At 50.8% G+C, this 26,791-nt stretch overlaps 8 protein-coding genes across 8 annotated transcripts; 3 read left to right on the top strand and 5 right to left on the bottom strand.

Annotated features, from left to right (window-relative positions):
* Window positions 1–5: 5 nt before the first annotated feature.
* Window positions 6–4,024, bottom strand: Z519_01947 (uncharacterized protein; the record flags this gene model as incomplete). The annotated part of the gene is made up of 2 exons (XM_016759704.1): window positions 6–2,382; window positions 2,433–4,024. 2 exons carry the CDS (start codon window positions 4,022–4,024, stop codon window positions 6–8), a joined length of 3,969 nt encoding a protein of 1,322 aa, XP_016623225.1.
* A 939-nt stretch (window positions 4,025–4,963) lies between these two features.
* Window positions 4,964–7,231, top strand: Z519_01946 (uncharacterized protein; the record flags this gene model as incomplete). The annotated part of the gene is made up of 1 exon (XM_016759703.1): window positions 4,964–7,231. One exon carries the CDS (start codon window positions 4,964–4,966, stop codon window positions 7,229–7,231), a length of 2,268 nt encoding a protein of 755 aa, XP_016623224.1.
* Window positions 7,232–7,966: 735 nt separating this feature from the next.
* Z519_01945 (uncharacterized protein) lies at window positions 7,967–8,407 on the bottom strand (the record flags this gene model as incomplete). The annotated part of the gene is made up of 1 exon (XM_016759702.1): window positions 7,967–8,407. One exon carries the CDS (start codon window positions 8,405–8,407, stop codon window positions 7,967–7,969), a length of 441 nt encoding a protein of 146 aa, XP_016623223.1.
* Window positions 8,408–9,360: 953 nt separating this feature from the next.
* Window positions 9,361–11,039, bottom strand: Z519_01944 (methionine-tRNA ligase; the record flags this gene model as incomplete). The annotated part of the gene is made up of 2 exons (XM_016759701.1): window positions 9,361–9,669; window positions 9,720–11,039. 2 exons carry the CDS (start codon window positions 11,037–11,039, stop codon window positions 9,361–9,363), a joined length of 1,629 nt encoding a protein of 542 aa, XP_016623222.1.
* Window positions 11,040–13,359: 2,320 nt separating this feature from the next.
* Z519_01943 (uncharacterized protein) lies at window positions 13,360–14,052 on the bottom strand (the record flags this gene model as incomplete). Its single annotated transcript, XM_016759700.1, has 2 exons — window positions 13,360–13,848; window positions 13,993–14,052. The coding sequence occupies 2 exons, from the start codon at window positions 14,050–14,052 to the stop codon at window positions 13,360–13,362; spliced, it is 549 nt and encodes a 182-aa protein (XP_016623221.1).
* Window positions 14,053–16,118: 2,066 nt separating this feature from the next.
* Window positions 16,119–18,797, bottom strand: Z519_01942 (uncharacterized protein; the record flags this gene model as incomplete). Its single annotated transcript, XM_016759699.1, has 1 exon — window positions 16,119–18,797. The coding sequence occupies one exon, from the start codon at window positions 18,795–18,797 to the stop codon at window positions 16,119–16,121; it is 2,679 nt and encodes an 892-aa protein (XP_016623220.1).
* A 2,841-nt stretch (window positions 18,798–21,638) lies between these two features.
* Window positions 21,639–23,490, top strand: Z519_01941 (uncharacterized protein; the record flags this gene model as incomplete). The annotated part of the gene is made up of 3 exons (XM_016759698.1): window positions 21,639–22,371; window positions 22,453–22,966; window positions 23,064–23,490. 3 exons carry the CDS (start codon window positions 21,639–21,641, stop codon window positions 23,488–23,490), a joined length of 1,674 nt encoding a protein of 557 aa, XP_016623219.1.
* An 895-nt stretch (window positions 23,491–24,385) lies between these two features.
* Window positions 24,386–26,467, top strand: Z519_01940 (gamma-glutamyltransferase; the record flags this gene model as incomplete). Its single annotated transcript, XM_016759697.1, has 6 exons — window positions 24,386–24,577; window positions 24,632–24,825; window positions 24,873–26,094; window positions 26,190–26,216; window positions 26,284–26,326; window positions 26,430–26,467. The coding sequence occupies 6 exons, from the start codon at window positions 24,386–24,388 to the stop codon at window positions 26,465–26,467; spliced, it is 1,716 nt and encodes a 571-aa protein (XP_016623218.1).
* Window positions 26,468–26,791: the final 324 nt, after the last annotated feature.

The following is a 26,791-nucleotide window of genomic DNA, read 5'->3' as shown; positions in this document are numbered from 1 at the left end:
CCGTCTCATAAATTCGTGGTAACAGTCATGCTGTTACTATGCACTAGTAACGTCGGCGGCAGTCCACCGGCCAACACCTCCAAATCACTGATATATCCAAGGCTATCCGTCTCGCTGCGATATGTTCCTTCTACCGGTGCTGGTAGTGTGGTGAAGATGACGGCCGTATCGTCGCTATTCTGTGATATGAGTTCGTTCAAGATCAGATGCTGTGCTCGACTCGGTAAGTCGTTGAAGGACAATGGAATCGAGGCAGCCATTGGAAAGCCAGAAGCGGGCGGTTGAGGAGCAGCATGGTCATCTTTTATCCGTTGGTAGATTGATCGTCCTGCAATGGGGACATTAACTTCAGCCTTTTGTCGCCGCGGGTGCGGGCGGTCGGCGAACATGATTGAGGGACCAGCGGCTTCGTTGCTGGCCACTTTGACGAGAGGGACAGGCTCGGATGTGAAATTAGGCGAAGCTGGACAAGACTTTTGCGACGAGGCGGTAACCTCAAGACTTCCCCTCAGCGATGGTACGCCAGAGTCCGATGCGGCTCGACTGCGGCTTCGGTCGACATCCTCGTCAGCTGAACGTGGAACCTCTTCATCCAACTGCGATTCTGACTCGACCAACGCAGAGCGTCCCATCCCCAAAGCTTCCTCTTTTTGCCTCTTGCGGCAGGACTTTTTGGAGCTTGCTCGACTACTCTTTTTGGACGACGAAGATTTGGTTTTGAGTACGGACCTCAGACTTGCGGACGACTCCTGGATCTGATCTCCGTCATCTTCTGATAAGCTTGCATCGGACTCTTCCTCGTCCTCGTCCTGGGAATCGGATTCGAAATCGGAGCGCTCAGAGTCGCTTGGATGAGATGCGTGTCGGCTAAGCATGTCGTCATCTATGCGCGAAGTTCTCATAGAAAGACTCACACCAAGGCTGGACAAATTGCCAAACGACGATCTCTTTCTTGGATGAACCAGGATCCTGCGCAGACCATCCATCCGAACGAAGGCACTGTCTCTTCTGCCTGGAAGAGACGAGTTTGGCCAAGCAAAGTCGTCTGTCATGGAAAGGGCATCCATAGCACTAACATCACCAGATCTAGACTTTCCCCGGAGCTTAAGAAGTTCTTGCCACCAGAACTCATCTTCCAGGACTTTATTGACTTGATCTTGGGTCTCCTCGTCCACCTCTTGCCCGTTTACAATACATTTGTATGTTTTAACGGTACCGCAAGCCAGCCAGAATACAAGAACTTGGGCCCTGATTCGAAGATTTGCCAAGAGTGAAGTGACTCGAGCTCTTTCCTCTTCCACATCAGTCTCATATTCAACAAAGACTGCGACTCGGAGGTTATAAGATCGCTTCCACGACGGTACAGTGTTGAGAATGCACCCAAGCTGTAGGATGAGGGTATATGTGTCGAAGTTGGTGGTTGTGACATTCTGGGGTTGACCATCCGTTTCAGATGTGAGCTCGGCGGACATTTGGATAGGCCAGAGATCTATATATTTCTTTGTGACACTTGCTTTGGCCTTAGGAAGCTCCAGATCGGCAAAACCTATTGCAACTGCAACATTGGTCCGCAGTTTGAGGATCATATCTTCCAATACCATAACGTAGCTCTGGATGTCCGTCCGTTTTTCGACATAGCACACGTCGGTAGGTAATGCGCCTCGCACTTGGCTCATACTGGTACGACGCCGTTTGATTGATCCGGCTTTTCGTTCTGGAGGCGGGCTGGGCACGTCGACCAGCGGTTGCTCTGATCTGAACTGTTGCAAGTTGTAGAAGCCGAGGACAACAATGTTCGGGCGCATGCCCCCCAACCCAGCGGAGAGGAAGACATTTCTGGCTCCCCATTCAATGGAAGGTGAAATTGCCACATTCACAAAAGCCTTGATTTTGGAGATGTCGATGAACTTGTTCCATGCTGCTTGCTGACGCCGTGCTTCAGGTACAGAGGCGCCAAAATTTTGCGTGACAATGACGTGGCCAATGATGAACAAGGCACCTTTCTTGAGCGAGTTGCAGAAGTGAATGAGTTTGTAACTCCTTCTAGGGTCATTAACAAAGAGAAGGATTTGCGGCCGCCAAAATTTGACATGCTCAGTCTTGAGTCTCAGGAGATACTTTCGAACTTGGTGATAAATGAGTACCTCTGAAATCGAGCCCCAGGGTTTTGGCGGAGTGGTGTAGTGAATCATCATGATAAGAATGAGGAGAAGGCAAACCGAACCAGACGCCGAAACACCATCGACAAAGAACATGCTGCCGACGCTGAGGAGTGCCCCAGAGGCCGCCGTCCACCAGTTGAAGTACGAGAATGAAGGCCGAAAGTTCGGGGCAGAACCGATCTTCAAAAGGAAGGTGGCTACGTTCAGCGCAACAAAGGTCCTGCAAAAGCTATCAGTGCCATTCCGCAAACAGTCTGCAGCAACACTCACATTAGATAAGTCATTGTTATTAGCGAAGCAATCTGATTTATATCGAGAAGAAGCACTAGTTGAGTGACAGCGAAAGTGCAGAGGATGGCATAAATGGGCTCGTCCTTTTTCTTTGTCCCCTGTCCAAATATTGAGAGACCTGGAACCACCCTGTCTCTCGCAATAGCTTGCAGTTGCTTGGCTGGTCCAATAATACCCATCAAAACGGAGAAGAACGTCGATGCCAACTCTCCAGCTAGAATCAATATCCCCGATATGCTGGCATCCTGGACGACATTGACGTTTCTGTAGAAGGATTCCCTGGTAATGCTTGCAGCCATAGCTAGAATCACTAGCGTGTATGCGACGAAGGTCAAAGCCAGTCCGCCAAGTGTACCCCGGGGAATGGACACGCTAGGATTCTTCAGGTCGCCTGACATGCTCGCACCCGCGAGGATGCCCCCGGTTGCCGGAAACAAAATACCAAAAAGATCTTGATAGTTCTCTTTGCCCCTTAGTTCGCTGCCAGCAGCTCCTCGGGTGAAGTGAGGTAGCAGATTCTGCTTCAAAGTGTCAAGACGAAGTCCTGTGAATTGGAGAAACTGCTTCGTGGTCTGAAAGGGTGATCGAATAATGGCTGAAAATGGGACGCTAAATGTTGCCAGAAGCAGGATCAAAAGGAGGCCATTGCTTGCACGCGCAAAAATGGCACTTCCAGCCATACAAATAGTGACACATAGGACCACGACCAAGGTGCTCCAGAGGTACTCCCACCACTGACCTTCAGGGATAGCATTGGCCCAGTTTCCAGACTCAGCACCGAAGTTGTAAGCCAGGCAGTCGACCAGAGCAACTGCATTCATGCCAGTGTTGAAAACGAAGCCGAGATACGAGACCAACCCGATAGCTCCACCGAATTCGGGACCCAATGATCTAGAGATCAAGTAGTAAGCTCCACCTCCTCTGACCGTGCCGTTAGAAGCCACGGCCGAAAGAGACATAGTGGTGACCAGGTTGATGGCGTAGGCTGCTACCAACATGGCAAGCATGCCTATTACACCGCTTTGGCCAAGTATAAACCCGAAGCGGATAAACATAAGGATACTCAAGACATTCAGACTCGTAGGGACAAAAACCCCTGAGAATGTGCCAAGTTTTTCTGAGCCTCCAACCAGGCGTGGAGGCGTGCCATTCTTGTGCACGACCGATTTTTCAACCTTGCCCGGTGCCGCGCTGACATACGATGGTAATGAATTTTCTTGAGCACTCTGATTTACGGTTGTCGGCTCTGCCGGCTGAGGGACTTCCGGTGAATCTTGAGGGCCATCAAAAGTCCCATAGGCTATTGAAGAGGTCGATTTGTCTAACGGATCAAGTGGTGGAACAGACGCAGAAGACTGGGCGGTAGCAGATCTTGAAAGATTTTGGACCGAGCCATCGTGGGCTGACGCAGGACGGTGTTCTTCTGGAGTGCTTGGGAATGATGATCGCCGCAGCAGTTGAGCAGCCTCATCAGTAGCTGTTCGTGTCAAGAAGGTGGGACCGCGTCGGGTTACAGAACCTCGCCCTAATCCAAATTCCGGCCAGCCTTTTTTTCCTCCTGTGCTGGCCATGATTATTCAAAGTTGCCTCTGGATGTCGATCCATAATCAACGCATCTTCCCGCCCAGGCTGATGGGAGCAGGCGATCGAAGTAGTGACCTTGAGAGGGAGTGAACTGAAGATCGTCAGATGTCTGCCGAAACCTCTATGATTTCCATCAAACACCAACCACAGGGTAGAGAGCCTCAGTGAGTTGTGTTTCTTTGCCTTGTTACTTGCGTGGACTTGGTATCACCTAGACTGAAACTTGCTTACTAAATTAATCGAGCTTGACAGGAAGGAAAGAGAGGTGCGGGAATCAAGTATTATATAGTGGAATACTCGGTAGGAGAGCGTTGGTTCGAGCGTGGCACAAAGACATTAGGCAAAAGAACAAGAGGAGATACCAGAGACGAAGGGGAACATTTGTGCCTATGGATGAAGGACCTCGCAAGGGATTTTCCACGTACGAGTGAAGCTTCGCTAGCGGACAAGGTGGGGAGTCACATGTGAAGCATCAGTGGCGTACTTGTACGGGAATGATATGTGCAGAGAATTTCCCCCACCATGCTCGTGGGTTAGGCGGTATAGCAAGTACTGGGTAGTTAAAACAGTCTTGAGCGGTCAACGCGGATTATTGGTCCAGCGCCTACTCCCGGGCCCTCACCGCAGAAGCAACCATGCCGAGGCCTACAAAGTGCCTGCTCCATACAGCTATTTGTGCCAAGTCCAAGCCAAAGGGAACTCGCCGCTGCATCATGCTGGGCAAAACAGCCAAAACCATTCCCAAGATTTCTTTTGCCACGGGCGCACCACGCAAGCACAGGACTTGTTCCTTGGTCATTCGTACCGATCACATGCTATCTCTGCTATCTTGTTTTTGGACAACTGCGTCTCGCCGTTTCATCCTATGTATGTCGTCGGGTCTGCCCCTTCATGCATAGCACTCCCCCGAACTCAGGAACATCTCAATGTCGTCAACAGCATCCCGAATCCGTCCTGTGGACATACGACCAAGTAGTCCCACGGGAAGCAGTCCGCACTCCCGAAATGCATCGATAGCACGGTTATGCTCCCCTGTGCCCTCGCAGCGCCTTAGTACACCTCCTGTGCAGCAAGTCCCGACGCCCCAGCAGATTGCAGCTGACAACAATGATTCCACTCTGCCCAAACTTGATCAGTCAGGGTCACTGCCGGGTCCAGGTCGATCTGCACTATCTACAGCTCTGGCTGATACAATGAACCGAACTCCTCCTCGAATTCGTACACCCCCAGTTCCTGCAAACGACTCTTCACCGAGACAATCATTATTGATCGCCACCGGAGGCGTGGGGGCTCACGACAGATTACCGAGAAGCAATTATGGCTCTTTCAACCCTCGCGAGGTGGCAGGAAGTCCAGCACCAACAGAGGACCCGGAAGTGGTGAAAAGACATTTGGTGCAGCCAGACCAAGGCTCGTCGAGAGGGAGAACGCTTCGCTTAGATTTGAACGAGCCGGGACCCGGTTTGGACTCGGACGAATTTTCCAGCCTCCGGTTACAAGGTGGGGATATAACCCGTGCCGTCTATCGGTGGGCAGAAGAGCAGGAAGGAAATCAGCCAGGCAAGGCTCAAAGGAGCAAAAGTTTTTCTATGCCGAGACCAGAGCCTGAAAGTGACACCTTGGACATACAAAACATCCGAGTGCCAGGTGGATTTCGCAGAAACTTTTTGCGTAGAGCCGCTGAGAGTCCCGCCCCTACCGGTCGAGCCTGGAAAAGCTATTCTGCAGCAGAAGGACAGGACGGAATGCCCTCTGGAAGCGATGTTCAACCTCGCCTTTTTACCAACAATTTTCTAGAGTTCCTTACGCTCTACGGACACTTTGCCGGTGAAGACCTAGAGGAGGATGACGAGGTTCTTGAACCAGACGAATATTTCTCAGCCGACGCCTACGACGAGGCGAGCGACCGAGAACCTCTGGAGGACAGTGCCCTACTTACACCAGGCGGACTCCGAAGGAGACGACACAAGGAGCGCGGGCCGACTGGAACGGGAAGCAGTTTCAATGCAGCCTTATTGCTCTTGAAATCTTTCGTTGGTACGGGAGTCCTCTTCTTGCCACGAGCTTTTTTAAATGGCGGCATGCTCTTCTCATCCCTTGTCTTACTCGGTGTGGCTCTCCTTAGCTACTATTGCTTTATCTTGCTCATCAGCACACGGAATAAGGTCGAGGCTTCATTTGGTGATATTGGTGGCATTCTCTACGGGAAGTGGATGAGAGCAATGATCCTGTTCTCCATCGTTCTCAGCCAGATTGGCTTTGTTTCGGCCTACACTGTCTTCACATCGGAGAATCTACAGGCATTTGTTCTGGCGGTTTCCAAGTGCAGAACTTTTATCGACATCAAGTTCATGGTCCTGATGCAACTTGTCATATTTTTGCCACTGAGCTTGATCAGGGATATCGGAAAACTCGGATTCACAGCTCTTATCGCTGACGCCTTCATCCTCGTTGGCCTCATTTACCTGTACTACTACGACATCGCCACTATCGTTGAAAACAGAGGTCCTTCAGATATCACCTTGTTCAGCCCTTCAACCTGGACGCTTTTCATCGGCACGGCTATCTTCACCTTTGAGGGCGTGGGGTTGATCATCCCAATCCAAGAATCAATGAAGAGACCGAAAGATTTTCCCGGCGTCCTGGCTACTGTCATGGTCATCATCACGATTCTGTTCTCCTCGATCGGCGCTCTCTCCTATGCCGCGTATGGATCGAAAACCAAAACCGTCGTCATCCTCAATCTCCCTCAGGACAGCAAGATAGTTAACTCTGTGCAGTTCCTGTACTCCCTGGCTATTCTCCTCAGCACCCCGCTCCAACTATTCCCTGCCATCCGTATCATGGAAAACGAACTATTCAGTCGCTCTGGCAAATACAATCCTTATATCAAGTGGCAGAAGAATGTATTTCGCTTCTTCCTCGTTTGTGTGTGTGCGCTTATTGCATGGGGTGGTGCCGGCGACTTGGACAAGTTTGTCGCCCTGGTTGGTAGCTTCGCATGCATACCATTGGTATACTGCTACCCTCCTTTGTTGCACCTTAGGGCTGTGGCAAAGACCAATCTGCAGAGATGGTTGGATTATTTGATGTTTGCCTTTGGATTGGCAAGTTGTATGTATACAACCGTCTTAACAATTCAGCAGTGGGCGGGGAGCAGTGGTGGCAAATCCCCCAGGTATTGTGACTCTTGAAGTGTTGATGGAGGTCGAAGCTCGTCCAAGGATTGGGAGTCGCCATATGGTTCGGGCATGAGTGAAGGGCAAGAGTGTGTTCAATCTGAGCAGAAGGCTGTAGATGGAACGATGGAAGGCAACGTGGTTAGACATTGCGAGCCCAACGTTCTTTGGCTCTCAATAAGAAACCCTGAGCTCGACTCCCAGATATCTGGGCATGATTCTGCGATGCCCTGGCTGTTCATGGCCATTCAGACCCTCATCTGACCGGCTACGTGAGTCCCGTCTTCGACATTGTCAAAATGTTGAGAATACCCTTCGGGCAGGTGCGGCTTGCAATCAACAAAATGCAGGCCTCCACAGGAAAGCCAGGAAATCACCCTGGCTCGTCTCAGTATGTAGTCAACTAGTAGTCAACTAGATGGGCTGGCTACCAGTACCTATCATCCTCAAACCCAATCATCATCAGTTTGTTGCTATACCCAGATCATCGCACCTGAGATAACGAGACAGAACGCACTGCAAGATGCCCACCCAAATCTCGCCCAATTCCCTCGCTCTCTCCACGTATTGTTCCCAGTACTTAACCAGTATGTCCAGATTGGTCTTTCCCCCCCCCCCCCCCCCCCCCTGTACACGGCAACCACGACCTTTCTGGTGTTGTTTACTGACCTACGCGAAAAGCTTCAAAGTCTTCCGTCGTACGTGAGTGCTACACTCACGCCGCAGGCTGGCTCAACGATTATTAGCTCGTCATCCAGTAAGCGTCAATTCACACAGCAGCTTCTGCATCCTCGAGCGCGAGACAGGGCACATTCGGGTCACGTTCTTGCGTGACAAGAGCTCGAACACTCGTTTGCATACGCGGACTACTTCAAGGGGTGTTGCGATCGAAGTGAGGCCAGGTATAATGATGTGCTCTACAACCTGTGACAACTGGTACAGATTCCGCCTCCTTTGTTCCACGGCTAATATCTGGACGTCGGAGCCCCAGACCACGCGTGCCATAACCTGTACAATGCCCGCTAGGAGGCCGCCGCCGCCTACAGAGCAGATGATTGCGTCGGACGGTTCGCCGTTGGGCATTTGGTGGTGGATCTGTTTGATCATGGTTAAAGGACCTTCCCGGATGTTTTCGTTGTTGAACGGTGGAATATAGACAGCGATTTCGCCTCTCGTTTCGGCTAAAGGCATAACCACTTCCCTGACCTAGCCATCTGCCTCGAAAAGGGCCGCGTCGTGGACAATGACTTCGCTAGCGCCGTTGAGCTTTACCTTCTCGGCGATGGAGTTTTCTGTGCTTTTGCGAATAACCACTGTCGACGGATAACCGAGCGCGCAAGTTGCAGAGACAGCGCGAGGCCTGCATTGCCACCAGAAGGCGCAAAGAAATGCGGAGAACATGTGGTGGCAACCGCTTTGTGGTATGCTTCCTCCGACAAAAGGGCTTGCCAATGCCTCGTGACTTGAATGATGCCGATGGTTGGAGATTCTCAAATTCCAGGAAGATCCGGCTGTAGATTTTAGTATGGAGACAATCGGCGTGGGAGACAAAGTATCTTGTACCAGCCAGCAGCACGTGAAAGAGTTGGGGATTCACGAAGGTGGTTTCTCCGATCCATGGCTTCGTGCTGTTTAGGTTGCACAAGGAACCCATCATTGCAGTTTGGAAGGTCGAATGATGTGAAGCAGGTATCCAAGAAACGCCATATAAGCGCTGTGGCTGTCAAAATTCCGAAAATACAAGGGTATCTTGGACAGATTGATAAAACACTGACGAAACACATCTCGAATCCTTTTCGTAGGATTGACGGCGCTAATGCAGGTACACGATCAAATTTAGTTATGAACCCGCGCCATTGTCCGACGGGACTTCAGGCGAAGGAGCATTGATAACCCGGATTATGAGATTTGGTTCGAATCTTTTCAAGCTTTCCGCGTTATCAATATAAATTGCCAAGATTATCCGCTCATAAAAGGCTCGTTCTCTTGATGCGCCACCGATGTGAGCCCTGGTTGAATGAAGTTAAGAAGGGTCCAATTCTGAGAGACATGGGAAGACAAGAATTGGTCTGGGCTCTCATGATCGAATCGGACAATAAGCAAGCTCATCACTGTACTTGATCCGGTGGCTCCCAACGTCGCTTTCAATGAGATGACAATAGCAAAGGAAAGACGACTTCAGCCGACACCTTTGCATTAGCTTCTAGAGCCGGAGGACCATAGGCAAAATCTGCACCAAACAGAGCATCATCGAACGTCCTTCTTGATTCGTGGACTTCCATCAAATCTAGGGCGGCTTTCATTCTTTCAGGCATAAAAGGCTGTAGCAGAATGGCCATGATTCGGACAGATTCTGCACTCGTGAAGAGGACATATTTTGCCATACGGCTTGTTTCGGGATCTCCACTCTTAATAATTTTCCAGACTCCAGTGTTATGAAAGAACTTGTTTGTCTGTAAATTGGTCAGCTGTGCAACTTCAACAAATGCTCAACACTTCATACCTCTCCGATCAGCTCACAAATTGACTGGACAGCCTTTCGCGGGTCTGGTTCTTTCATGTGGTTGTCTGCAATTTCTCTTACAGAGCATAATTTGGAATAATGAGCTCTGAGACTCTCACGGATAGCTTTCAGCTCCGGGTTACCGGCATTCCATTGATCTTGAGTAATGAATTTCGAAAAACTATCGTCTTCATTGGCCAACTCGACCGCTTCGCGAACATCGAAATATTTGCTCTTGAAAACACGATGGATCAGATTTCCGAGGCCACCTCTCAGCAGGTGGTTATACGTTTCTTCAATGAAGGAGTTGTCGTATGTAGCATCGTCAACAATGCCCCCATTATGTGCCATATAGAACCGAATGCAATCCACCCCGAATCGGTCCATAGCATAGAATGGATTGACTCCATTTCCGGCTGATTTTGACATTTTCTCATTGTTCATCGTCCAGTGAGCATGGGTCAGAATTCGTTCGGTCACAGGAAGCTTCAGAGCCATGAGAAAAGCAGGCCAGTAAATGGTGTGAAAGCGAATAATGTCTTTACCGATGACTTGGCAATTCGGAGGCCAGACCATGTTGGGATCATTTCTGTTGACGAAAGGATACCCGGTCATCGTCAGATAATTGAATAAGGCATCGAGCCAGACGTAGATAGTCTGGCTGTCATCACCTGGAACCCGAATGCCCCATGTCAACCGTGATGAAGGTCTAGAAATAGAGAGATCCTTGAGCCCACTTCGAATCTCGTCAATTATGAAGGCCATGCGTTGCTTTGGCACAACGGCACCCGTCTGTTCCCCGTAGTGCTTCAGCAGCGGAGCCTGAAAGGCGGACAACCTGAAATGATAATTCGTTTCCGAAGTCCATTCCACATCTTTCCCAGTCTCGATAGACACGATCTTCGTTAGACCTGTCGACGGATCGAGAACTTTGTGGACTTGGGTCGAGGGATAGAAGGTCTCGTCGCTGACCGAGTACCACCCCTCGTGTTTGGCTTCGTAGATGTATCCGCTGTGATTTAACTCTTGCCAGACATATCGGACAACCTCCTTATGGTCTTCGTCGGTGGTACGGATGAAACGGTCATAGTCAATATGGGCAGCGTCACACAAGGCCTTGAACTGCTCAGCGTGGTGATCGCAGAACAATTTTATATCGGTATTCGCTTTTTGAGCAGCTTTTTGCACTTTCATTCCATGTTCGTCGGTCCCTGTAAGTAGAGTCGCCCTCTCATCGCCGCGAAGCTTTGCCCATCGCTTGAGGACATCCGCGAGGACTAATGTATAGAGGTGGCCAACATGGGGTGCTGCAGCATCCATGGTCAGTCAGTCACGAGAGAGAATGGGGGATGAGCACACATGCCTGAGTTGACATAGAAGATGGGAGTTGTCACGTAGTAAGGCTTTCTCACAGCGGCCTTTGGAGGTCGTTCTGGCTCAATCGCTGTTGCCAGGCCGCGTCGCTGGGAATTTCCACGAGGAAGGATTGGTCGCGAAGGACGGCATCGTGCCGAAGCTCGACGCTGGAGGAAGAAACCACGAGCATGACGCTCGAGAGTGCGCATGCTAGAAGGGGGAGACTTCAAGAACTGCAAGAGCGCACGAGAGTAGAGTTAACATACTCATTTATTCCAATTATTTCCAGCACTACCTTAGTACGTACAGCAGGTTTCTCCGCATGGGTTTGGGTTCTCCGATTTGCGGCGAGGCTACGAGGCTGAGCTCGTGAGGTGGCAAGAACCCCTCTAGTTACAAGACCAAGCACACATTGCCGCTCGCTTGAAAATTCAACCCAATATCTAGCCCCAGAAACGTACGCTCCTCTACGTTACCATAGCAGACCAGAATTGCCCGCGCAAAGACCGCTGGGGGATCCCCAAAACGCGCCTGTGCAGTCGCTTTGGAATACTTGCTAACCCATTCTGTTACCATAGTTCATGTGCATGTTCGCAACTCGCTCAAGCTTCGTCGTTCCTGCAATAGTACGCGTCTACTTGTAATGGAGGGAAGATAGCAACAGCTGATTTCGTCCTGATACTTCTCGAGCTCCGCGCATAGATTCAAGAAGTCGTTCGGGGTTTCATGCTCGCCTTAACTCGTTCCAAGAGCTCAGCTCTAGTCATTCTGGTGTTGGGCGCTAGATTCCTCTATAATCTGCGTCAATTTTGCATGCTTAGATTCCGCACCTGAGCGGCGGGAGAACACGAGACACAACCGCAGACTCACCAGCTTCAGCCACCGCTTCAATTCTGTTTCCGTCCAGTATTCCGGATCTGTAGACATTAGCTTCGTGTTTGCTGCGGTGTCCAGAGCCACCGAGGACATTGTTGGGTATCAGGATAAATCGTACCGCCGGTGGGATCACTCTCAGCAGGGAACATATCCCCTCCCAACATATTCCACAGCGACGCGATAGTCACCAAACCCGCAAAACCTAATAAGAGAGAGAAAAAGTCAGGTGCCATGCTCAGGTTTGGACTTTATCGGGTGCCCTATTCGTTTAGAGATTGCAAAGCGCCAACGAAAAATCGATAGCGGTGCCGTCAAGTATGTGGGTGCTCATCCGAGGATACAGAATACACAAAGATCGTCCGAGACAAAAGTCCAGAAAGTAGATTCGAGAAAGACAAACCAAAGAGAAGATTCTAGTGGCCATGTCAGCTTGAGCAATCTGGTGCCTCTGGGGCTGAAGTGATGAAATAAAGTATAGAGCCAGTGAGCTATGGACAGGCTCAGGATAAGAAGAGGCCACATACACGAGATTGCATCGCCTTATCTAACGGCGTAGGCATTTTAGATGCCTTCCTTGAGGTGGTGCAGCCGGTGCCGAAAAGGAGGCGTATGCTTCGTGCAACGGAAGTTTGTTCAGGCGCGATATTGAGGATATAGGCTTCAGAGTTTTACTGAAAAGAGATATCCACGAGTCGTTGGAAGCGCATGTGCATAGCAGAGAAAAGCAAAGCAGGAAGACTCGAGAGAACAGATTGAACGGATGAGGAACGAATGTATGTAATGGACAGTGCCTTGCGAGGCGGAGAAATGGAAGCAGCCAAGGAGGTAGTAGAAGTCTCGTGATTGGCCAGACACAGAAAAGGGGACACTGTCACCAACTTCTTCCAAATCCTACATTATCTACCATTCCATGCGGTCGTCGCAAACGAGTTTGACATCGAATCTCTCATTCCATTCCATACCTTCCTCCCCCCAAGTTGAGCCCTGAGATGATACGGCGCAGCTCTGTGATCATGCCTGCTGGTCCACTGGCGAAGACGATCTCAGGTCCCTGGGTGGTCGTATCCACGAAATCGCTGACGAGAAGGCCAAAGTCAGGACGGTTTGGGTCTGACGCCGAGCCAACAGAGGTGCTTGTATGCATCGAGAAGCATACATTGCAAATCTTAGTGCCCCTTTCCTTGTTAAACTCGTCCGCTCTCGTCGATTCTAGTGTAGAGAACTCCTCAACAATGTCGGCCGCCGATCGATCTTCCGAGAAACTGCCCAGACTGAAGTCATATCCACAGAGCTCCAGCACATGCCCCCATGTAATGGAGACGACGATCTGTAGATGGTGGAAGGCTGCAGCTCGATGTAGTTGGTCAAGCTCCTCCTCGATCCAAGAGATGTGCTCCCCCCGAATGACTCAAATCAACTCGACTTTCCGATCTGGGACAGGCGACGGATTCAATAGACTTAGCAGCACGGGAAGAACAAATGTCACCCGTGTCCCGCCAGCGATGCAGAGTACATTAGCGTCTGAAGGCAACTGGTTCACGATCGATTGGCCATTTGGTTCTGTCAGGATGGCTGGAGTTGTCGAGGGAGGGCCGTCGCGTATTATCGCAATATCCGGAATAGTGACACACTTCTCATGGCCCAAGTCTGCGAGAATCCTCATATCTCTCATCCTCGCCCGCACGAAATACGAGTGCACCGACCCACTTCCATAGTCCCTTGGAAGGCTTAATGGAGTGAACGGATGCGATTGCCAAATGGTGGTCTCCGGCAAGCAGAGGTAGAGATGCTGTCCAATATTCCATCTCTTCTTTGGATGAATGAAATCCAAGCGGATAACATCTCCATTGAGAGCATCACGAAAGCGGGTGATGGTGGCAGTTGCTGGACCGGCACTCTTCCAACAAGACATGCATCACAATCGATGAAACAAATGGCTAACGATGGGATCAGATAGCAATCAAGCCTCTACAAGTGACCCCAGCAGGCTCCGATGTAGAGCATGGCCATCACATAATGACACTTTCAGAAGAATTCATACCTTGTCCTGCGAATTGCCCTCGGTATGCTGAGTACCACCAAAAATCGCAAGGAAACTCATTGCGAGAACGTCCTAAATGATTTATATGTGTTGAACCCACTTCAATCCAACATTCTGGTGAAGTTGATACATTCTCGATTAACCCACACACCAGCTGATTGCGTGCATTGTTGCCTGTATGAAAATTATGTATCTTAGCCACCGATGCAAGAAACTGAAGTGTTGATGGGGCACACCAGTGATTGCTGAGAGGGGCGATTTCCGAGTTGAGAGCATGACTGATAAAGGAGTCAGCGCGATGGCAAAGACACCGCTTCGGCTCAGCCAGAGAGCAAAACTCGTGCGATTGCTGTAACCTGCGGGTCTTTCCTCCTCAGATGCCATGCAACCAGAAAATTCGAAGCCCGCAAATGAAAAGATGACAAGATAGGCGACTAATGCCAACAAGATCAACATCTGATATCGGCTGGTCCCTCCAAAGATGGGTCGGAAGGCCTCCGGGAGGAGATATCGACGGGTGTATGATGCGATCCAGTGCTTGAGGCGGTGGGTGGCACTGGTTGGGCTTGAAGTCTGGCTCTCTGTGCTCGGGGGGAGACGTCGAATCGATCTGACTGACACAAAGAAACATCTTCCAAACCCCCAAATACAGAGCACGCCTCCAACTGTAACCCACAAGATCCCGCGATGCAGGGTTCCCAGTGAATGTGATCGGTACACGAGCTCGAGGCACGCACAAGAGCCCAGGTGCTCGGCGCAAGGGACTGCCCGATCTGCGTAAACCCAGGGAGGCTCGAGATATTTCATCTCAGTCTTGTTCTTCATGTAACTAGGAGACAGCGTATGGGCATGTGAAGCCGCATTGCTGAGACAATTCCATTAGCCAGTACTGAAGCTGATATACATGTAGCGAAACCGCTGGGATCACTGGCGGGTGTAATATAATTCTGGGAGGTCCTCACTGTGACATTCCCTATTTGTTGAATATGTAGGTCTTCTCTGTTTGGTTCTTTTTCTGGTCGAGGCTTCGAATTTGTATTACCGATATTACCCCCAGCTGGTGCGAGTGATCGGTACAGCTGATGCCTCTGTGGACTGTCGTACGGGGACGCTACTGACTGTTGGCGTTTTCGAGTTGGACTGTCGAAGTCGAGGCACATTCTCTTAAACAGTGAGAATAGGTAATAGACCTTAGCCCGACGTAGTGGTTTTGCGTAGGTATACCCTGGACCGCGAGCAATTTTCTCTGAAACCGGATTTTTTTGCCAGTGCCCAACCATGCTGTAGATTGTTAGCAACCCGACCATCGTCCACTCTTGCCGCTGGTGGCTTGGCCAATTATTAGGGCCAACCGGCTGACTTTGTTCCTCGGAGGCCAAAATATAGTTTGAGGTCATGGATTGAAGATGAGGCAAGCCATCGAGCTGCAAAATCCAGCTTACAAGGAAATATTCAGTCCGTTGGTGGTGGGCAAATACGGGAATTCTTATTGAGGGACCTCGAGTACTAGAGATCGACTTCTTTTGGGCAAATCTATGAATAGGACGGACGTATCAAGGAAGGGATTTTCATCTGGATCCGTTAGTGCTGAACTTCCGCCTGGCAAGATATTCGTAGGTTGGCAAACTAGCATTGAGCTCTCGCAGAGTCGGGTTGGAATATTCAACACAAACGCCGCGACTCGCGTCCCGAGGTGGGATAACGCATTTGCAATATTGATCTTTCGACACTTGAGAATCTAGTCACAGGGAGTGCGTTCGACTTGCAGGTATTATGTAGAAATACCTCATGGTCCGGGGACGACAGGGTCTGTATAAAGGTGGTACATAGCTGCGTCTCTGGGAAGCTGAAGCTAGACTTAGGTGGCTAATATTCAGCTCGCCAGGCTGACGTACGCAGGGACCTTTCGAGGCTTCGTCCTCGGTACACACCGAGTACATCCTACGTCGTTTCGAACACAATAGTTCTGCATTCGTCCTGAATGGGTATCATATTGCTTCTAACCATCTCGTCATGTGTATCGTGACATACAAAGCATCTTACAAGTATATACAAGATAATCGAAGGAACGAATCCCCCAATGGCTGGGGAGGATCCAGTTTTCTCTCTTTTGAAATCTTGCCGTATCAATCTGGGCCAGCAACCACGCCATCGCTTCGGACGCAAAATTCAACAATCAATTTCTGTAAGTCTGCCAGTTTGTAAGGTTTCGTCATGAATCCTTCCATTCCCGTCTTTGTCGCCCGGTCGATGGCCTCGTCTGTGACATCAGCGCTGACAGCCAGGACAATGGGTGGCGTCATGCGGCCACAGTCGGCTCCATTGTCGTCTTGAGGATGTTGGAACATCTCCAATATATGCTCGGTTGCCTCATAACCATCCATTTCGGGCATCCAGAGGTCCATCAAGACGACGTCTACCCTTTTTCCGGCTCGTTTCCCGTTTAATTTGCCGCAACTTCTTCCCCTATTGTGGATTTCCCGCATGATTCTGACTGCTTCCTTCCCATCGAAAGCCTCGTGCACGTCCTTGTATCCCAGCTTTCCGAGCATGCTTACGAGTAATTTTCGGTTGATTTTGTTATCTTCCGCAACCAAGAAGGTAAGAGGATGCTTCTGCGCTAGTTGTCGATCGTACGTATCCTTCTTCAGCGGGGTTGTCCGAGCCGGAGTATGCGGTCCACGAGTGCAATGCTCTCCCATAGATGGCATGGATATCTTCGATGGTCTCGGATGCTTGTGGCCGTTTGGTGATACCTCTGGAGGTGCTAACGTGGCAGTCGGCTGGGACCCGCTTTTCGAAATCTCCGGGGTTCTACTATGAGGAGTACCAGAACGACTTGTCGCACTATCGTTAGGTTCAAAAGGCACCTTGATCTCGAATTCAGAACCCTTGTTTGGGCCAGAAACATCTGAAGCTACGAGGATGATATCCCCCCCAAGACGACGCGCCAGTCCTTTGGCAACCAGAAGACCGAGACCGAGACCTTCCTTTGACCGGGTCAACGAGTCATCCTCCCGAGAGAATGGTTTGAACAACTCGGGCTGAAAATCTTCCGGGATCCCATCACCAGTGTCTTTGCAGTTGATGACCAGAAATCTTTGGCTCTTTGAGAGGCGGGCATTTAAAGTAATGCTGCCCTCTTCTGTGAACTTGATGGCGTTCAGCAACACAGCTGACACCAATTTGGTCAGGTCTCGTTCATCTGCAAAAAGAGTCTCGGGGACATTATCAGCCACCGACCATTCAATGATCTTCTGGGAAATGTGCCCATTCGATGAGCGTGATCTGACCACAATTCTCTCACCCAAGTCGGTGGGTTCCCCAATGGCGGAATCAGGTCTACCTCCGACACGTAGAGACTCGTAGATCACCATGGGTATCAGCTCTCGAATCCGGCAGTGTTTCAATCCTGGGGTTGGGAACGCGTCACTTTCTGTTGGAGACAGCTTGGAAGGATTTAGATTGCCAGGTGTGACACAATCTTGCATTGGAGTGACGATCGTGGGAACGCGGTCGTCAGATGGGTTCGTTTGCAGTGATGAGGCTTGCGGAGCTAGAATCTTGCTTGTGTTGCTCTTGGGAGAGACATTGACGCGAGTCGATGGTCCAACCTGTCGCATCTTAGTGGCGTTACCAAAGTTCCAGGTTGTTGGACTACTTCGGCGGCGCTTGTATGAGTTGAAATGAATATCACTCCCTTCAATCAATCTGGCAGGTTTGTGATCGAAGTAGCCAGTGGACGTTGTTGCTGGTGATTCGTTCTCATTTGAGGGTGTGTCAGGGATTTGCATGTTCATGTCGTAGGCATGGACGACGTTATCGGCAGCTTCGACAGCCCTTTTGGCGCTGTCTTGGATGATCTCGATGTTGTCTCTGAGGCTGCGAAAAACCAGGCGAAGAGAGGCATCTGAGACAGCCTCAATCTGTTCTTGTACCGTCGCATGCATGACATCCAGCATTCCTACCACACCCTGCATTGGTGTTCTTAGTTCATGCGACAGACTTTTGGCGTATGGCTTCAGAGATTGGGTTCCAGGTGTAATTGCTTCACGCGGGATAACATGGGTCAGTCGAGCTGTGCTGGTGTTTCGGCTGCGAGGCTTTACGAATCCTTGGCCGCTTAGGAGACGCTCAACAATCATGTCTTCCAACGAATGTAACAAAAGTTCGGTGTAACTCCAAGTAGTCTCTCGTCGGTCCAAGCCTTCTTGAGTCCACATCATGCCAAAATGGGCAAAACACTTCCCGTCTGCAAATAAGGGAATCCCGATATAGCCTTCTGCTGGGAAGGGAAGAGCATTGGGGTTGTGAGTGATGAACGAACTCATGTGCTCAGGGATTAGGAAGACTTTGTCGTGCTTCATATAGGCGCAGGGCGAGCCCCAAGCAAGATATTTGTAGTCGCGGTGCATGGCTTTCTGCTTGTCGCCATCGTTATAATAGAAAGCGACGCCCAGAAGACATGAACCTGACTCGCCAAACGGAGGCATTTCTACCGCTGAATGGTGGTCGTCGGACAATATCCTCTTTGCGACGAAGCCGTATTGCGCATGACAAATCTCCGTCATGCCCTCCATGAGCTTTTTCCAAAACGATTCGGTGTCCGATATCTTGAGTTCCCGCTTCAGCTGCACCAGCTTCTCGAGAGCATTGTTCTCCCGGGAAGGGAAATGCCTCGCAAGGTTCTGAAGGAAACCATCCTCTCCGTATTGTGCGGGCACGCCGGGCTCGATGCTGGGGAGACATAATGATTGTCGTTCGATGAGCGGCAGGGACGGCCTAGTATCCGGTGGTTCGGCCATCACTGCCATTTGGTGTTACCTCCCACCCTCAAACACCAGGCTCTGACGGATTGGGGAAGTATCTGTTCTCATAGACATTCGCAGGGTCCGGCCGCAGACGTTCTATTGCGAATCCAAATTGAGGCCACAAAGGCCTTCATTTGTCGTAGGCCCGAAGTGTGATACAAATCAAGCTCGGGGATGTGGATTTGTCGGGAGGGGATTTCCGGTCGAAATATGAGGCCCAGGGCTAGGTGCGAACTGGGTTGGCCACAGGAAATGGATCGGAGGGAGCGGACAGTCGCAAGGTAAGATTGGTTTATGTCTAGGAGGGCGAGCAGAGCGTGAGAGGGGGCGGAGGGAATATGGTGAGGGAAGGGTACTCGTGGAAGAGAGTTCGAATTGTGGTACGGAGTACTAGTCAAGGACCATAAAACGGAGCCAGGCAAGGGCTCCAGAGTACGGAGTACCTAGGTTGGTAGGTGCGTGCGCACACAAGGTGAGACCCGTGCGGCGGGATTAGCTATTGATTAAGGCAGAGTGGTATTTGGGTCTGGAGGAGCTAAGCCCTGACTGCTCACCTCGCTCGCACATTGAGCAGACAGCGTTCTGAAGAGTTCCTACAGCCAACTACATGCCACCACTCTTCATCTCGGGGAATCGTACAAAATCTTTTTTGACTTTTCCCCCTTTCAACTTTATGGACCTATCTAGTTTTGTGCACGCCGCGCCGAAATCCACATTTGTACCTCGTACATCCAGCTGGCTGAGGCGGCGAGAGCGGACTTGGGCAAACTTAATGGCCGCCCCCAACAGCGCCGGAAGCTGGGCCTTCATCTCACAGGCGGCACCGACGGAGCCAGATGCAGTAGTAGAGGCGACCTGTCAACAAATATATACCCCGTATCCTCATGTCCAAGAGCCGAATGGAAACATGGAGCACTTATTCGCACAAGCCACCGTTTTTCCTTGCCAGGCCTGGTCGAGCCATCTTGCCGCCATTGTTCGAAATGTGGAAGTTGTTTTAATAATACAAGCCAAAATCTAATACTTGTAGGCTGCATGTGGCATGACGCCAGTGGCATCGATCCCTCGGAAAGACCCTTTTGCGGCCGTCAGCAGAGGCCCTCACTGAGCGTTTTGTCGGGGTGTGAGCAACAGAAAAGAAAAGAGATGGAGACATGTCGTTGGACGACCGCAGCCATGACCGGGTCTAGACCTTGATGGACTCTACTCCAGCTACCCACTACCCTGCAATGGCCCATCACTCCTATCTCATTGGACCCTTTTGCAATCGGTGCTGGTTACGTACAGGTCCTCTGTACTCCGGTACTCGCAACTGTCCTTGCCGTATCTCAACCCCCGCGTCGTGTCAGGGATTCTGTGGCAGAGAGAAAAACGATCTGCTCAACGTAAGGGGTGAGGGACAGATTCCCTCTCTCCACCCACTCTGATTCGAACGTGCAGAATGAGATCACGGACCCAGAACCCCCTTGACCAAAATCAGATCTGGGAAAGTCCGAAGGGGAGTGAATGGTGAGATGCTTAAAGATGCCACCTTTTGTGAATGCGGTATATCTCATGTCCATCAAAAGTTCTAGGCCGCCCACCGACCTTCGATCCCGCGTAGATTGACATCATCAGGGCTTTGCGCTCCGGCTAAGTCGGCAGCTTTCACACTGGTTCGCTTCTCAACCGGCCATCATGGATAACCGCCAATCATAGAGCCATGGCGACATCAAGAAATTCTCCGGCAGATCAGGGAAAAATCCACCCAGGACCCTGACTGGGCCCCTTTCTGCGCCCTCGTTATTGGCAAATGAGCAATTGCAGTTTGCATCTTCCAGCCTACTGGGTGCATAGGTATTACATACTCGTAAGAATCATGAAGCTGGCGAGGCTGGGTCACAATACCTAAAGAGAACAGGGTTGCAAAAGATCGACAGATCCAAGTGGAAAGCATCGACGCTGGAGTTCCTTACGATGCCAGGAGTACAGTCCCTTCAGAGTGATGAATACAAGTAGTGTCGCGCGTCGGATCTGATGGTCAGCACGAGCGGGAAAATCGAGTCTGGCATGTGGTTACAAGCGATGCGGAAATGACAAGGAGGCCCCTGCTTCAGGGTGTTGGATTTGTCGATCAATGCTCTACTCTTCCTCTTAGGAATGTCTGAGACAAATTGATGCCCTCACTGGGCTCGCCACCGAGCTTGTTGGTCTGCGGGAGTGCTTTGCACAATAAATTGGTTTGCCGAAGCGCCAATAATCTGACTCCGAACGTTCACAGCTAAGTTACAATATGCACTCTGCACTGGAGCGCAATGCTCGGAGAATCGCCGAGAGGTGTCCGGCGGAGAGGAAAGGTGGAGGCAGAAAGCTGAGCTGGAACCGCAACACAGCAAACACGTGTCTGTCATCTGCTTGACCCTTCTGAGATCTATCTGGCGGATGTTGTGGTAGGAGCTAAGATTTTACACCTCGAACCACGATATGGCTCACCGATCTTCGGCTTTGCAGAACCGATTGCCTGAAAGTCGTACAGTGTGAGCATCTCAACTCATGGACTATTATTGTCTCCAGACGCCGAGTACTGAGGGCAGCCACACAGCTAGCAGTGGCAAGAACCGAGGTTTGCATGAGGGGTTTAATCTTGCGGGGCCCCGGCTTTTGACGGTCAATGGGCACAAACAGGATTTCCGAGGCATTCGGTGGGAAATCTTGCGAAGCAACCATCAACGCCTCCGTACACGTCAACTCAAACCGTTGACTCGTCTTCATAGATGAGTTAGAGAGGGCTTGGAGCCTAACACCTTCCTGACACTAAACTTCTGCCACGAGAAACAAAATTGGTGATACAGAAAAATGAAGATATATAGATCCGGAGATCCAGATATTGCTATTCCGGAAGACCTCAACCTTACAGAGCTCCTCCATAGCAGCGCACGCTCCCCAGCTCTGCAATCCGGCCATGTCATCGCTCAGGATGATGTCGAAGACCGCACCCTAACTATAGGTCAGCTTCGCTCGAATGCCGGGAAACTTGCAACAGGCCTGACGCAGCAGTACAGCCCCAAGGACCAAAGTCGATGGGCCGTTATCCTCCCGAACAGCGTTGCCTACATCGAAGCTGTCCACGCGGTTCTCTGGCTGGGTGGTGTATTTTGTCCCATCAATCACCAGCTGAAGGTGGGGGAGATTGCTCACGCCCTAACAGTGTCAAAGCCGGCATTCATAATAGTGTACTCGAAAGTTTTGGAGAAGGTGATAGAGGCGATCGAACTTGCGAAACAAAACTGTCCAGATTTGAAGAATGCAGAAGTTTTGACTGCCATCGGCTCGACCACTAAAGGACTCCGAAACCTCTATGAGGATTTCATTTCCCCGGAGCAACTACCTATACCTCACTATCGAGACACCAGGAACAGGCTGGCATCGATCCATCTCTCATCAGGCACCACCGGTAACCCCAAAGGGGTCGGGCTCTCGCAATATAACTATGTCGCAAATGTATTACAAATGTGGGCGCATGATCCGGATCATTGGTCACCAGAGGAGAGGATTGTTTCCTATACGCCCTTTGTGCACATCGCCAATAGTGAGTTTGCTTTTCACTAAACAGGCACCCTCTGTTGTTGACCATTGGCAACTCCGACCGATGCTGACGACGACATCCCAGCCACCATACCCCTATTCCTTGGACCGTGGACTGGCATGGTGCACATCATCATGGGAGCATTTGACCTCGAGACATACGCGAAAACCATCCATCGGACGAGAGCGACGGCGGCACAAGTATCGCCAATGACCGCGTTAACTATAGCAACCACAGATCTAGTCTCAAAGTACGACTTCTCGACCATCAGGCACATGACTTGCGGCCCTTTGCCCCTTAGGCAGGATGATTATCGCGAGTTTCTACGGCGCGGGAAATGGAAGACAGTGACTCTTTACGGGATGACGGAGGCCGCTCCATACGTGACATGGCAGAAGATCCGAGATCCCATGCCATTGGGCAAGAGTGGGACGTTACTGCCCAATATACTTGGATCGTTGAGGCTTGAAGATGGTACTGATGCCCCAGAAGGCGGACCCGGTGAGCTGTGGTTGAAAGGCCCCAACATGACGGCAGGTTATGTCGACAACCCTGCTGCGAACCGCACTGCCTTTGACCGAGACGGGTGGTACAATACGTACGTTACTTTCTCCCTGAACCCAATATTTTAATTTGAGAAGAGTTACTCTGGGAAGACTCCATCAGTTGCGTCAGGGGCTAATGGCAATTTTCAGGGGTGACGTATGTACCATTTCTCCCGAAGGTCATCTGCAGGTCGTAGGCAGGACGAAGGAGCTGATCAAGTACAATGGCTTCCAGGTCTCGCCGACTGAACTAGAAGCATACATCGTCTCCCACCCTGCGGTTTTGGATGCAGCGGTTGGAGGGGTCTGGGACGCCACCAAGATGACCGAGTTGCCCACGGCGTACGTGGTGCTCAAAGACCACGTAAAGGAGCGAAGACAAAAGGTTCAGGCGCTGAAGGACATCCAGATCACCGTCGACGAGCAAGTGGCTGGATACAAGAAATTGCGGGGAAATGTCTGGGAGGTGACATCCTTGCCGAGAAACGCAACCTTCAAGCTCCTGAGGAAGCAGTTGGGAATGCATAAGACAGGGGTATCCTCGTGTGAAGGCGAAGCTAGATCTTCCAAAATGTAGCATCACTGGGAGACATCAGACGAGGCTGCGCGAAACGCAGAGGAACTGTCTCGAAGCCGGTGTTATTACCAGCACCGACATGGAATTCTTGGCATGACCTCCTCTCACAATCTTTCAAAATCATGCAAAGGGGATAAAAGGAGGGAGTTCCATTATTACTCTGCACACCAGCCTCCCCAATGTGGTACAAGTCATTTCTTCAGGATAAGACGGATAAATCCGCCGGGCATCGGGATCGGCCCTCGGTCCATGTTAGCGATATCGTTTATCTTGCTCAACAAACTCTTCTCTTTGGTGAACACGGATGATTACTATGTACTCGATATAGCGGGAAATGGGACTGGACAGTTACTCTCCGTCATGGATGCTTGGTGGGCACAGGCCCACCTGTGCTCTTTGACCTCTTGTCTTCTGCTTTTAAACAGGCCCCCATTTCGGTGCCATTCTCTGGTTCATCTTGCATCAAATACACCCATTCTTTCTCGTTCTTGCGCAGCTTTTCGCCTTCGGCGGCATTGGTCACATTTTCATCCCAGTTTGACGAGCTTGTCCGTCGATCCCTCGGGCTGTCATGCAGTGCAACGGTAACTGAAGCTGGTGACTGGAGGAGTACAAGTTTCCTTGCGTCATTCAGGGGACTACGATTGTCCTGCTGGTGCTATTGGAGTCACGGGTCTTGTGAGGGCTCGCGTGCCTCCATCGTCTTCTGACCGGCACAGAAGCCGCAATTCAAATTGCATCTACCTTCTCCTGGATCAACGTGTAAAACTGCCGGCTTGGGCTTCCAGCTGCAGCGGGGCTGCTGTCCCAAAACATGGCTTCGTCACTCTTTATCGGTGCGTTCAATCCTTCGCACTCGCCAAGGTCATTCAAGGTTTCGATATACCTGGCCATCATGTTGTCATTATTGCAGCTGGTGTGTACTTTGGTCGTCCCACCGTTGGTGCAACAGGCTGGCGCAAATCCCCTCCCTCAGATTCGACAACAGTATGCGCCGGATTCGATGGGCGCCGTAGCAAGCGAGAGCAGTGTTTGTAGCGAGATTGGAATCGACCTGCTCCGGCAGGGTGGAAATGCTGCAGATGCGGTAAGTCAGCCTCCCTAGAGTCCATGGAAATAGCCCAAAGTGACGGTCTTAAAGCTCGTCGGCACCGTCTTTTGCACCGGAGTTATTGGCATGTATCACAGCGGCATTGGTGGTGGAGGTTTCATGATTGTCCGTACATCAAATGGGAGCTACGAAGTTATAGATTTTCGAGAAACAGCCCCTGCGGCTGCCTTTCAAGACATGTACAACAATAACACTAAGGCCAGCATTTTTGGGGGGTTGGCGAGGTACGTGATTGAGTTACAGGACATGTTCACAAGCTCATGCTCGACAGCGGAGTTCCAGGAGAAGTCCGAGGCCTGGCTTACTTGCACCAGAATTATGGCAAACTCCCTTGGAAGCAGGTGATGCAAGGAGCCATCAGGACTGCGAGATATGGCTGGACAGTGAGTGAGGACTTGGTGCGTTATATGCAATCTGGCATGGCTTCAGCTGCAGTGCCAATGTTCCTCGTGAATGACCTAAACTGGGCAATCGATTTCGCGCCAAATGGAACCTTGCTAGGAGCGGGAGACACAATAACACGGAAGAGGTATGCCGACACGCTCGAAACCATCGCCGAGGAAGGACCTGATGCGTTCTATAACGGGCCGATTGCAGAGGCTACAATTGCAGCGGTGCAAGCGGCCAATGGAACCATGACACTCGAAGATCTGCATAATTACACTGTCGCCATTCGACCAACAGCAAACATCACCTATCGAGGCTACCGCCTATTCAGTTGTAGTGCCCCGAGCTCTGGTGAGGTCGCTCTCTCCGTGCTGAAGACCTTGGAATTATATCCCGATTTCTTTCAACCAGGGACTGTCAATCTGAGCACTCACCGATTAGACGAAGCGATTAGGTTTGGATATGGGGAGAGAACCAATCTCGGTGACCCGTCGTTTGTGCACAACCTGTCGGTGTATCAAGATGAAATGCTCTCAGACACGTCGGCGCGTTATATCCGGAGCAAGATTTCTGACCTGAGAACCCTGAACGTCTCGGCGTACGATCCGGCGGGCATCGAGTCCTTGGAAACACCGGGTACATCGCACATTGTTACGGCAGATGGCTCGGGGATGGCCGTCTCCTTGACCACGACGATCAATTTGTTGTTCGGATCGCAAGTTCTGGTTCCAGAAACGGGCGTCATCATGAACAACGAGATGAACGACTTCTCCATCCCCGGATCATCGAATGCCTTTGGATACCTCCCGAGTCCGGCCAACTATGTACGACCAGGGAAGAGACCATTATCATCCATCGCACCCACCATAGTTGAGTACGAGAACGGAACGCTGTACTATGTGACTGGTGCTGCAGGAGGATCGCGGATCATCACCGCGACAATTCAGAGTCTGGTCCATGTACTTGACCAGAATATGACAGCGCCACAAGCACTGGCACAGCCACGTCTCCACGATCAGCTCATTCCCAACCAGGTGTCGTTTGAGTACGCGTATAACAACGAGACAGTGGAGTTCATGAGATCGAGAGGCCATAATATTACCTTTGTGAGTTCCCACCCCGGCTCAGAAAGACTGTATTTTCCTCACGCGAGGGTGAGGAGGTTGATCTAGATGTAGGCTAACATTAATTCTTTTTGTAGATCGCGCCTGGTCAGAGCTCAGCCCAAGTAGGTTCCCTGTCAAATAATGATTTGGCTGTCCCCGTACAACAGTACCATGCTAACACCATCGAAGAGTATCCGCCGTTTACCAAATGGGACGTTTGAGGCGGCAGGCGGTAAGTGTCCCCAGCAGCTTGCACCAGTGGTTGAAGGAGCTTTCTTGCTCGTGCACCTTCTCCGTCCTAACCAATGCAGTGTTTTGATACTGACACCATACAGAACCCCGGCAGAAAAACAGTGCAGGGTTAGCGATATAATCAACTTCTCGAAGGATGGGGTTTGAGGTGTCCTATAGCATGGCCGTGGGACCTACATGTAGTCTTGCAGGCGAAAGCTTGCGGCGCATCGATAGAGAGCCATGTCGCCGCGATGTCTAGTCATTATCATTAATGAACTGTCCTGTTGTCAACGTGAAACGGACCCTAGAGGTCCTTTTGCCGCGATCGACTCCATTTTGAAGAGCCCTTCCCATCTGTGACGACTACGCGGTCCCTCCGTGGACGTTCCACGACTGTTATTTTAGTCCGGGCAATTTGGAGAAGTGGAGGGCATCCCCAGACTGTAATTTGCCGCATTGGTGC

The sequence above is a fragment of the Cladophialophora bantiana genome (genome assembly GCF_000835475.1).
Source record: "Cladophialophora bantiana CBS 173.52 unplaced genomic scaffold supercont1.3, whole genome shotgun sequence".
Classification (NCBI taxonomy): Eukaryota; Fungi; Ascomycota; class Eurotiomycetes; order Chaetothyriales; family Herpotrichiellaceae; genus Cladophialophora; species Cladophialophora bantiana.
Note: the sequence above shows the minus strand (reverse complement) of the source record. Positions and strands in the feature narration are given on the sequence as shown.